Below are 12,781 nucleotides of genomic sequence, written 5' to 3'. Positions count from 1 at the left end.
AAAATGCATATAGCATATACTTTAGTAGCAGAATTATTTACTGACAAATGTGGAAGCACATACTTAAATAGTGATTCCGTCACAAATGGAATTGCCCAGAAGTCTATGGTGGAAACGAGACGGATCCATTATGCTTGGCCAGACACTGATGCACAGGAACGAGTGCACGGGCGCTGACCATGGGGCCTTTGCATATGGGTCGTGGACCCATTCACTTGAATGGGGTCCGCGATCTGCACCAGACTGTCCGCACCGCAAAAAAAGTAGTGCATGCACTACTTTTTTGCAGTGCAAAGGCACGGACAGAAAACTTGTGGGCTTCCGATCCGTGCCTCCATTCAGCACCGCATCTCCCGGATTGCGGACCCATTCAAGTGATGCTGGGTGCACACGGCCGGTGCTAGTGTATTACAGACTAGCTGTGTGCGGACCGCAATACGGCCACGGCCATGTGCATGAGCTCTAAGATGGATCAAAACAGAATGCCTCTTAAAGGTTTCCGTTTCGCATTCATTCTATGAATTCCGTTATGTAACGTTATAACGAAATCCATAAACAGAATTCCTACACCATCCAAACACCGAACCTGTAAAGTTCAGGTTCGCTCATCCCTATAGGTGACCACTGCAGGCCCACCTTGGATCGGGGTGGCAGCGAAAGTTGAGGGTTTTTTTATTATTTCATACAGCCCCCTGCTCTCTAGCAATTCTTTAAAAAAAAATTTAAAAAAAATGAAATACTCCAGTTTTTGAAATCTGAGATAACCCGCTAAAAATCATTACAGCAGTTAATGGTAATATATCGCACCTGGTTCGATATGCATTTTGCATATTGCACACGTCTTTAAAACCTTTGTCATTTTCATTAACTCTATATTGGCCCTGTTTTGGGCCTATGTTAGCCCCAATAGCATCACATACATCTGCAATTGCAAAGAAGGATACGAAGGCTGCCACATAAAAAACACATATTCCCTAGTTTACCCAGACCATTAATGTCTAACTCCACTACCGTATGGCTCCACACCCAGCAATGTCGGCTTGAGGTGTATGGGTGATGCAACTGCTAAAGTGAATTGATCAGTAGAAAGCATATATAAGGCCCATCTCACATTAGTGCTCCATCAGCACACTAGACGCCTTTACCTCAGTGCAGAAATTTACCCACCATCGGGATTAATATACAGAAGAGCTGCACCTTCAGGGTCGCGCAGGCTCAAGTTTATTTCCTGGTAACGTACTGAATACTGGAGGGTCAGTGTTTGGTGCATTAGCACCTAGGCACATTCACACAGGGCAGCTTTTCCCTTTCTGCCTTCTAAGGGCCCATTCACACGAACATATATTTGAGTCTGCATCCGTTCCGCAAAATTGCGGAATGGATATGGACCCATTCATTTAAATGGGGCCGCAAATGATACGGACAGCACACTGTGTGCTGTCCGCTTCAGTACTTCCGTTCCGTGGCCCCACAATTGCGGACGAGAATAGGCATTTCTAACATAGGGCTAGCCGTTCCCTTCCGCACAATGTGGAAAGCACATGACCGGTATCTGTGTTTTTGCGGATCCACAATTTGCGGACCGCAAAAAACGGGTACAGTCATGTAAATGAGCCCTGAGACTCATAACTTTTTTTTATTTTTTCGTTTACCTAGTAAGACGAGGGATATATTTTTGTTGTAGGACAAGCTGTATTTATTAATAGACATTTAATTTACCACATCATGTATTGGAAAATGGAAGAGAAATTCTTTGTGGGGCGAGGTTTTTATTTTTTACAGCATTCATCGCTACAAATGACTAGATGACCTTATTCTGCTGGTCAGTACACCAAATTTATGTAGTTTTTACTTTGTTTTCCTACTTAAGAGAAAAAAAAAATAAAAAAAATTTAGAAAAAATAAAACTATATTTTTTGCATCGCCATATTCTGACAGCCATAAAATTTTTTGGGGATTTCCGTCTGCAGAGCTGTGTGTGGGCTTGTTTTTTTGTGGCACAAACTTTAGTTTTTTTTGCTATCATTTTGGGGTACATAACATTTTAGATCACTCTTTATTTATTTTTGTGAGGGGATGAAGTGATAAAATACCCTGCAAAACAAGCATTTTGTTTAAAATGTTTTTTTTTTTCTCCCTGTTATGGCATTCCCTGTGCAGATATATATTTTAATTTTTTTATAGTATGGTCATTTTTGGATGTGGTGATACAAATTATGTTTATTTTTAGTTTTGTTTGCTAAACCGAAAGGGTGGTGATTTGACTTAAATTTTTTTTAACACTTTCTATTTATTTATTTTTAGTCTTCTGATTTTTAATGTCTGCCTACTAAGCTCTGCTGCAGGCAGGAATTAACAGGCAGTCTGCTATGGCAGACCTGGGAGCCGGATGTTTACTATATATGCCTTCATATGAATACTGTATGCTTTTATCCAGTAAAGGACACCCACAGTACAATCAATGAAAAAAAAGTTTAACTTTCTAGTTTTCACAATCCGCTCATTTGTCCCCTCTGCAGGATGAATGTGTCCTGCACAGACGCATTCAGGTCTGATTCACACAAGGCAGTTTAATGCAGTTTCTCATGGCTTTTTTAGCCGAGTCCAGGAGGATCCCAAATACTTAAAGGGGTGTGCCATGAAATAGTGCATTTTTTTAAATCTAAAAACATGTAAAAAAATTGAATATAGCCACTGACTTATTCAATTAATGTGTACAGCGCCACCTGCTGTTTATTCTTCCCCTTATTTCTCTGTCTACCTCACAGAGGTGGTCACACATGCTTATGGCTCATACACGCAACCGTATGTATTTTGTGGTCCGCAAAAAATACGGATGACGTCCGTGTGCATTCCGTATTTTGCGGAACGAATCAGCTGGCCCCTAATAGAACAGTCCTGTCCTTGTCCGTAATGGAGACAATAGGACATGTTCTATAATTTTGCGGAACGGACATACGGAAATGGAATGCACATGGAGTAACTTCAGTTTTTTTTTGCAGACCCATTGAAAAACCAGAATTAGTACTCGCTGGTAATTCTTTTTCTATGAGATCACCACGACGGCAACACACGTAGATTGACCCCTGACCTCTGTAGGGGCAGGAAGCAGAGAAAGGTTTAAATACCCCCTCCCACCACCACCAGTGGTTCCAAAATACAAGAGTAGAAAGGTGGTGGAAAACAAGTGATTTTATAATATCCGAATTTAAACCAAACAGAAGGTAAGATATTACTTCATAGCATCCCAAAAAAGGAAAAGAAAACTTAATGGGAGGGAAATGTATATGCCGTTGTGGTGATCTCATGGAAAAAGAATTACCGGTGAGTACTAATTCCGGTTTTCCATAGCATCACCACGACGGCAACACAAGGAGATATACAAAATATGACCGGGGGGGGGGGGGGGGGGGGGAGGGTAAAAGCCTGAAGGACTTTGTCCAAAAGACATGTCTGATTTTTTGAAACGGTCCAGTCTATAGTGCTTAACAAAAAAGGTATGGATACTAGACCAAGTAGCGGCATTACAAATTTCTTCTAGGGAAACACCCGTTCTCTCCACTTGGGAGGAAGACATCGCTCTGGTAGATAGAGCCTTCAGATTCTCTGGACAAGAGAGATTCTGAATAGTATAACAGGTTGAAATAGTATTTTTTAATCCATCTAGCGAAGGAGGATCTGGAAACCTTCTGCCCTTTATTTTTCCCCCTGAATTGAATGAAGAGACAGTCAGACCTCCTAATATCTTTTGCAGAATCTATGTAGTCAAGTACAGCACGTCTGACATCTAGGGAATGGAAGGTCAGTTCTCGGTCATCTGAAGGGTTATCATAGAATGAGGGGAGCGTAATTTCCTGATCCTTGTGGAATTTAGACGCTACTTTTGGCATGAACCCTGCGTCTAGCTTCAGAATTATGCTATCATTTTTGACTTACAGATAGGGTTCCCTCATGGAACACCTGTAATTCACTAATTCTTCTGGCAGTAGTGATGGCCACTAGGAAAGCAGTTTTAAACAATTTTAGTTTTAGAGAACAGTCACTCAATGGCTCGAAGAGTGGGGGTGGGGCGTGATAATCCCGTGAGAACTATATTTAAGTCCCAGGTAGGAATGCGAGATTTTAACGCTGGACGTATTCTGGTAATCGCTCTCATAAATCTCTTGATCCATTTATGATTTGCTAATTCAGTATCGAAGCCATTTTGAAAGAAATCCAGAATCGATTGTATATTGGGAGCGGATTTATTAGCAGAGGGTGCTCCCAACCAAAAACAAGATTTCTTCCAGATCTTCATATAAATGACGAAGGTAACTTTCTTCCTGGAGGCCTTGAGTAAAAAAAAAAAAAAAAAAAAACACCAACACTGAATCTGACAGATCTTGGAATTTCAAGATTTGGGTTTCAGGATCCAAAGCTGTCAAATTTAGAAAGTCCGGGTCCGGATGAAAAATTGGACCCTGATGTAGAAGGTCCTTCCTCCTTGGGAGGGGCCAAAGACCTTCGATGGCCATCTTCCGAATAATGGGGAATTAGCTCTTTTCGGCCAACAAGGTGTTATTAGTATGATATTTGTTCTGTCCTGATGGATCTTCTGTATCACTTCTGGTATTATCGGAAGCGGCGGGAAGGCATAGTACAACGCTTGGTCCCATGTGATGGAGAAGGTGTTTAGAATCCACGGGTTGTCCCTGGGGTCTAGGGAGCAAAAAGGTTGGAACCTTTGGATTTTCCCGAGAGGCGAATAGGTCCACTTCCGATATGCTCCATTTATTTGTTATCATTTGGAAGATCTTTGTTCAAGGACCATTCTGATTGGTCTATCTTTTTTCGGCTCAAGTAGTCGGCTTTTATATTCAGAGAGCCTTTCAGATGAACCGCTGAAATAGATTCTATGTTTATTTCTGCCCAACTAAATATTTTTGTGGATAGTTTTAGTAGACTCATAGATTTCGTACCTCCTTCATGGTTTAGGTATTTTGTCGTCGGACAGTATTTTTAAATGACGGCCCCGGAGTTGAGATTCTGCAATCTTTAAAGTTTCCCATACCACCCTCAGCTACCGATAGTTCGATGACTGACTCCTGATTGAATTGTACCATGGCCCCTGATAATATACTTTTCCGACTTTCGACCCCCAGCCCCACTGGCTTGCATATGTAGTGATCTGGGTGTGAGGCATCTTCTTCCATGTAACTCCTTTGGTCATGTTCTCCTGGATCCTCCACCACTGAAGTGAGGATTTTATCCTCAGGTATGGTAACCCTGTGATTTAGAGAAAAAAAAAAAAAACTTGTTTGTCCCATACTCAGAGTATCCACATTTGAAGAGGTCTGAAGAGGATCTGACACCAATGGACTGATGGGATGCAAGAAGTGAGGACACTTAGAAGACTCATTGAGTCTCTGATGGAATAGATTCTTCTGGAATAAAATACTGTGATCTTCCTTTGGATATCTGATATCTTGTTCCGAGGTAGACTGGCTAACTGTTTGAGAGTCCAGGATAACTCCTAGAAACCTGATCTTGGTCGATGGTACTAGGTTCGATTTCATTCTGTTGACCATACATCCCAGTCTGTCCAAGGTTAGTAGAAAAACTTCCAGGTCCTTCTGTAGTTGGGAAGCAGAGTTGTTGGTTATTAAGAAATCGTCCAGGTAAGGGAAGATTGTTAATCCCTTTTTTTCCCTCAGATATGATCAGTTTTGTGAACACTCGTGGAGCTGAGGATATGCCAAAAGAGAGGTAAATTGGTAATGGTGAATGTCGCCCGTGATCTTTTATTGCAAATCTCAGAAATTGCTGCGAATTAAGATGTATTGGGACATGGTAGTAAGCGTCGCTTAAATCTACCGTGCACATCACTGACTCTTCCTGTAACAGGGGAATGATTGAATTTATTAATTGGGGGTACCTCTGTTATGACCTGTTTGAATATTAACTCCTGAACACCCTTCCAAATTGGGCTTTGATACGTTGGAGCAGGGAGTTTTGAAACTATAAATCTTCTTGGGGGAAGGGCAGAGAATTTAATCCTGTAGCCTGATTTGATAATTTTTTGAGCCCATGGGTTTGAAGAAATTTCCTCCCAGAAAAGGTAAATTTTCTTCATTCTTTCCCCCACTCTGGCGTCACTGATTTTCGTTTCCCTTCTGGGATGAGGTGAGGAAACCCCTTCCTCTCCCTCCTTTAGGGTAACTATAACGCCCCGTTTTTCCTTTACCACTGTAAGGTCTGTTCTGATTAGAGGGGGCATGAAAAGGATATTTCCTTTTGTAGACTTTTTCTGGGAATCCTTTTTTATCCGAAGCTTTCTCAAGTATTTTATCTAGTTCGGGTCAGAGCATATATTCACCTGAGAAAGGGATAGAACAGAGTCTTGATTTAGAGACCTTGTCTTCAGACCAGCATTTTACCCAAAGGGCTCTCTCCGAGCCGCATTGGAGAGTCCTGCATCCTTAGCTGCAAACCGTACGGATTCTGCGGAGGCATCAGCAAGGAATGCCGTGGCAGATTTTAAGAGTGGGAGCGCATTTAGAATTTCTTCATTATCAGAGACACGATTTTCTAACTCCGAAAGCCATACAAACATGGATCTGGCTACAGAGGTAGCAGCTATGTTAGATTGTACATAGCAGTCTCCCAGGACCTGCGTAATAGACCATCGGCCTTCCTGTCCATAGGGTCTCTTAATTGTGATGTGTCTTCAAAAAAGGTAGAGAGGTCTTTTATTGACTTTTGCTACCCGAGCATCTATCTTAGAAATCGTATTAAATATTTTGACTTCCTCCTGATCAAAAAGTAGACGACTCTGATAAGCTCTGGAGATTCCTAGACGCTTTTCCGGATCAGACCATTCGTCTAATATCAAACCTTTAATGTTTTTGTTAATAGGGAAGACTCTAGTTTTTTTCACTCGCAGTCCTCTAAACATTTCTTCCTGAACAGAAGGGGTTAGTTGAATTTCTTCTACCTCCATGGATGCCCTGACTGCTTTAAGTAACTCGGGCATATCATTTGAAGAAAAATAGAATTTCTTTCTACCTTCAGGGATATCTCTCTCAGATTGTCTGTCATCTTCCTCCCATGCTTTGGAAGAAGAGGCACCGTCAAATTCATCTGACTCAGAGGAAAAGGAATCCCCTGTTTTCAGACGCTTCTGTGGGGGTTCAATTTGAGGAGGGGTATCTTTGTGTAATCCGGACATAAATGCCGAAGATTTAATTTCCTCCTGCATCATGGTTCTGAACTCATCCATAAATGATGGTCGTTCGTCCCGTATAATCCTGGCAATACAATCACTGCATAGCTTTTTTAAATAGTCGTCTGGTAATTGTTTATATAGCAAGAAAGCATTTTTTGGATTTCTTGGGCTTTCTTTGCGTTTCTTTAGAAATCTAAGGGCAAAGGGATAAGGCCCTATTAGTAAAAGAGAAGCCCAATGAATCCACCACATCTGCCCAGAAAGAAAAACGGCATTGAATTAGACTCCCCCCCCCCCTTCCCCCACAGGGGGACTTACGGAAGGCGGCGCAGCAGCTTCAGAGTGCTCTGGTGCAGACATCCTGGAGGGATAAAGGAGCCAACAACTCACCACAACCAGTAACGCTGGGGAGAAGGAGAGATTTCAAAACTTCCTCCAGGTCCCGCCGTATGTGCACCGCCTTCGTCACTTCCAGTGATGTCATCTCTGCGCCGGAAGTGACATAACTTATATAGCGCCCGAATGGCGCTGGGCTCGCACCCCAGCTCGAACTACCTGAGCCCAGGCGGGAGGCAGCAGCCCCGGGAGCAGGCCCCAGATAACACCGGAGCGAGGCCTCCCGATCCACCCCCTGCCCAGCGTTAGTACGGAGACCGTATTTAAACCTCTTTGCTTCCTGCCCCTACAGAGGTCAATCTCCTTGTGTTGCCGTCATGGTGATGCTATGGAAAGAATAGTTCCGCAAAAAAAACGGGATGTACTCGGAAAGAAAATACGTTCGTGTGCATGAGCCATTAGTTTCATTCTTCAACAGCCTTATAGGGAGAGGGAAAAAAGGGCATGCCCCCTGAGTTGAGAGAGAGCTGCAGCAGAAAGAACAGACATTCTTCCCCCCCCCCCCCAATCTCCTAACCTAAAGTAAATATAGCAGAGGCAATGAATGGGGAGGTCTCCGGATCCATGTGAAGTACAAGGCTGGTTAATCTACATACACAAACATACATACATACAAACCGTATGCATTTAGCAGCCTGCAAACCGCGGATCCGCATAATACGGATACTGGCCATGCCACAACTTTCTTATAGAAATGCCTATTCTTTTCCACAAAACTAAACAAGGGGATGGATGAATGTGGACAGCACACGTACGCTACCTGCATTTTTCCGGCCTAATAGAAACGAAAAAGTCCATGTGCGGCCCGAAAAAATAAAATAAAAAAAAAATGGTAGTGTGCATGAGGCCATAGAAGGAGATTGTCACGAACTACATGATGACTGGTTTTCAGTTTTTACATTAGGGCCCATTCACACGTCCGCAAGTGTTTTGAGGTCCGCAAATTGCAGATCCGCAAAACACAGACACCGGCCATGTGCGTTCCGCATTTTGCGGACCGCACATGGCCGGCACTATAATAGAAATGCCTTCTCTTGTCTGTGGCTTCGGACAAGAATAGGACATGTTCTATTTTATTGCGGGGCCGCGGAACGGAAGTGCGGTTGTGGACAGCACACTGTGCTGTCCGCATCTTTTGCGGCCCCATTGAAAATGAATTGGTCCGCACCCGTTCCGCAAAATGGCGAAACGGATTCGGACCCATTTTGCGGACATGTGAATGGACCCTTAATCATGGGATAACTGTCTTTTTTTTTTTATTTGCTAGTTTATTAGAGCTAGGCATGTATATCTGAGTTAGGGCTCATTCAGACGGCCGTATGCTGTCCGCAAAAATACTGAATGCTATCTGTTTTTTTGCGGATCCGCAAAAAAACTGATCTGCAAAAAAACGGATAGCATTCAGTATTTTTGCGGACCCCTAGACTTTAATGGGGCCATGTCCTGATTTTCACGGACAAGTATAGGACAGGTTTCATTTTTTTTGCGGATCCGCAAAAAAACGGATAGCATTCAGTATTTTTGCGGACAGCATACGGCCGTCTGAATGAGCCCTTAGTCTGTCAATGATTGCCAAAAGATCTGTAATTACCTTATAAAAACAGCTTTCATTAATGTCCTGTCCCTTTCCACTGTTCCCTTAAAAGACAGTTTCTAGGGCAGAGATCAGCAACCTTCAGCACTCCAGCTGTTGTGAAACTACAATTACCAGCATGCTCCATTCATTTATATGGGCGTTCTGAGAAGAGAAGAGCAAGTATGCATGCTGGGAGTTGTAGTTTCACAACAGCTGGAGTGCCGGAGGTTGCCTACCCCTGTTCTAGGGCTTGGCTGTCTCTAGCTAAGAAGACAGAGGGGCGGTCCTTCAGACTGCATGCCTGCATTAGGCTTCAGAGTGAGGAGGCGTGTCTCTCAGTAATGCAATCTGATTGGCTGGAAGGGAGCTGCTGGCTACAGCAAGTGTGTATGGGAAGTGAGGGAAAGCAGTGTTGGCCTCAGAGAACTGGCAGAGGAGCCATCTTGAGAAGATCCTCATAATGTAGGAATCAAAACAGCCGTAACTAAGAAAACTCAAGGAAAACAGTGGTATGTGAAGAAACTAAAGATTGCTTTATGCATAATGCTGCTGCAGCGATAACATATGCTAAAATTTATTTTTTGATGAAAATATGACAGTTATCCTTTAAATACATATGCATCAAAAACTGCCTAGCTGTTACTAAGAGATCCAGGAGGTCCCAGTCTCCACCTTCTGGCGGCAGGTATCTACATGCATACCTCCCATGAAGGGACTGTCAGTGGCGCAGTACGGGTGCTGAAAGGATGGGGACAGAGTACAGGACAACAGACACGCCATAGGGTGAGTATACACACGCAGTACTGGAGGCTAACCCTTCAATGTGAATAAACAGGCTCATTTACAGCTGTCACCCATCTGGAACTTCACACACAGCAGAAATAACAGTTTTGGTCATTGTCTGTAATAAAAAAAAGTAAATTTGTCCCTTTTTGAGTAGGTTATTGTGACTAAGGCACAGCTCGCACTTCAGTTATTTGATCAGTCATTTCCATCAGTTATCGTGAGCCAAAGGAATATTTTCCATTACACCTTATCTCTGAGTCGGCTTCACTACTGGTTACGGCGGCCCTACGAGCACATGCTCGGCTGGCACACATTCCTGTGCATGAGTCCTAATACTGTTAAAGGGGTTGTCTGGGATTGGGGACATTGGTGTAATTGTTTAAAGGGAGTCTTTCACCTAAACTGACCATTATAGTCCCCATATTGGAATGCTACTTACCGTATAGCTGTCCGTCGCTTATTTTTGCTCAAAAGCACTTTTATTCAATATGTTAATTAGGGTCTGAAGGTGCCCAGGGGCGGCGTTCAAGCGGCCGGTGCCCAGGCCCCTCGGTGCTTTTCATATGAAACCCCTCCCCTTTCACCCCTCTGGCCCGCCCTAGGTTCTTCAGAAATCAAGCGCCGTTCACAAGATTCGCCATTTCCCCATTATGGGCAGAGGCACAAGGCCGGCTAGATGTACGGGTCGGCACATGCGGAGATGATAGTCATCTGAAGCCACGCAATGCCACGCTGCGCTGGGACCCACAGGGCAGTGCGGCAGGAATTTAGGCAAACATGGATGTAAACCGTGCGTGGGGGGACCGTCGGAGCCCTGTAGAAATGGCGAAAATACCTAAAAACATATGGGAGGACCTTGAATGAGCTGTTAATAGGGAGTACACGTTTAAATAAATAAAAAAATTAAAATGTGACCCCCGACAACCCCTTTAAACACATTTATATTAGTATTTGTCCAGTAATGACTGGTAGTCACCCACACAATCAGTCTACTGTCCAGCAGACTGGACCTTCCCTTTAAGTCCCCAGGTCCCCGAGCCTTGAAGGAGGTGGGGAAGCCCTAAACAAGAGATCAGACAGCGGGGATACAACTTTCTCTCACTTGGACAATGGAGGGGAGCAGGCAGGCTGTGTCAGTAGAGAGCTCTGCAGCTGTCAGGGCATGCTGGGACTTCTAGTGCCGCAGCACTCCATGTCTCTCACCTGCGCAGAGCCGCTGTCCCCGGCTGGGGGTCCGCATGGCTCCGGCCGCTCGTCCTGCTGCCTGCTGACCGGGCTGCGCTGCTCCAGAGCGGACCTTCCTGCTTGTTCCATGCCGCCTGTCAGCGTCTCATACTCCGCCTCTGCACTCACACACAGCCGCGCCCGGCCGCAATCACTGGAGGCTCCGGATGGCCGCGGCTCGTCCACCCCGCTGGGCTGCAGGCAGCGAGTCACTCCGGGGCAAGGACTGGACTGCTTCCTGTCACCGAGCACAGGGCACTGTCACTCAGCGGAGGAGTGCACCCAGGCTATATAGTGCTCCTGCCGGTGACATCATCACACTGACGTCATGCCGCCCTCCTGCTCCCACCTCGGGTTGAGGAATGTGTCTGCTGCTGGACTGTAGAAGTCATATACTTCTAGTGTAGAATGGGTTATATCAGTCCCAGGATAGATGATGAATGTGGGTCTGGGGCTTCCCCAATTTTATTGGGCACCATTTGTGCTTTTATGACACAACTTCATTTGGTCACACAGTCGCACAGATAATGTCATTTTATAACCCAGAGAATTAATTTTGTCACACTGAGTGTCCTTTCACCACACTAGGGTTGCAACCTTTCCCAACAAAGAGTACCATTAAGCCACACCCCAAAGGGGGGGGGGCGTGGCTTAACACAGGGTGGTAAGTGGCAATGTCATAATATGGCTCCCAGTATTAATAGTGCCCCTATTAGTGCCCCCCAGTAATATTGCCAAAATTAGTGCCCCCAGAATTAATAATGCCCCTATTAGCGCCCCTCAGTAATACCAGTGCCCCAATTAGTGCCCCCAAAATGAATAGCGCCCCCAGAATTATTAATGCCCCCATTAGCGCCCCAGAATTAATTATGCCACCATTAGCGCCCCCAGAATTAAGTATGCCCCCATTAGTGCCACCCAGAATTAAAAATGCCCCATTAGTGCCCCCCAGAATCAACAGTGCCCCCATTAGAGCCCCCAATAATATTAATGCCTCCATTAGTGCCCCCCCCCAGTAATAGTAATACCCCATTAGTGCCCCCAGAATTAATAATGCCTCTGTTAGAGCCTCTCAGTAATATTAATGCCCCCATTAGTGCCCCCCAGAATCAACAGTACCCCCATTAGAGCCCCCATTAATATTAATGCCTCCATTAGTGCCCCCCCAGTAATAGTAATGCCCCCATTAGTGCCCCCAGAATTAATAATGCCTCTGTTAGAGCCTCTCAGTAATATTAATGCCCCCATTAGTGCCCCCCAGAATCAATAGTTCCCCCATTAGAGCCCCCAATAATATTAATGCCTCTATTAGTGCCCCCCCAGTAATAGTAATGCTCCCATTAGTGCCCCCCAGAATTAATAATGCCCCCATTAGAGCCTCTCAGTAATATTAATGCCCCCCAGAATCAATAGTGCCCCCATTAGAGACCACAATAATATTAATGCCCCCATTAGTGCCCCCCAGAATCAATAGTGCCCCCATTAGAGCCCCCAATAATATTAATGCCTCTATTAGTGCCCCCCCAGTAATAGTAATGCTCCCATTAGTGCCCCCCAGAATTAATAATGCCCCCATTAGAGCCCCTCAGTAATAT

At 44.6% G+C, this 12,781-nt stretch overlaps 1 protein-coding gene across 1 annotated transcript in view; it reads right to left on the bottom strand.

Annotated features, from left to right (window-relative positions):
- The window catches only part of FAM241A (family with sequence similarity 241 member A), a 73,747-nt gene extending 62,259 nt beyond the window's left edge, over positions 1 to 11,488 (bottom strand). Inside the window, exon 1 of the mRNA XM_040418377.1 lies at positions 11,166 to 11,488. Coding sequence (XP_040274311.1) covers positions 11,166 to 11,276 — 111 coding nt within the window. The 5' untranslated portion in view covers positions 11,277 to 11,488. The remainder of the gene's footprint in view (positions 1 to 11,165) is intronic.
- Positions 11,489 to 12,781: the final 1,293 nt, after the last annotated feature.

Source organism: Bufo bufo, chromosome 2 (genome assembly GCF_905171765.1).
Source record: "Bufo bufo chromosome 2, aBufBuf1.1, whole genome shotgun sequence".
NCBI lineage: Eukaryota > Metazoa > Chordata > Amphibia > Anura > Bufonidae > Bufo > Bufo bufo.
This window is presented reverse-complemented; position numbering and strand designations above follow the sequence as displayed.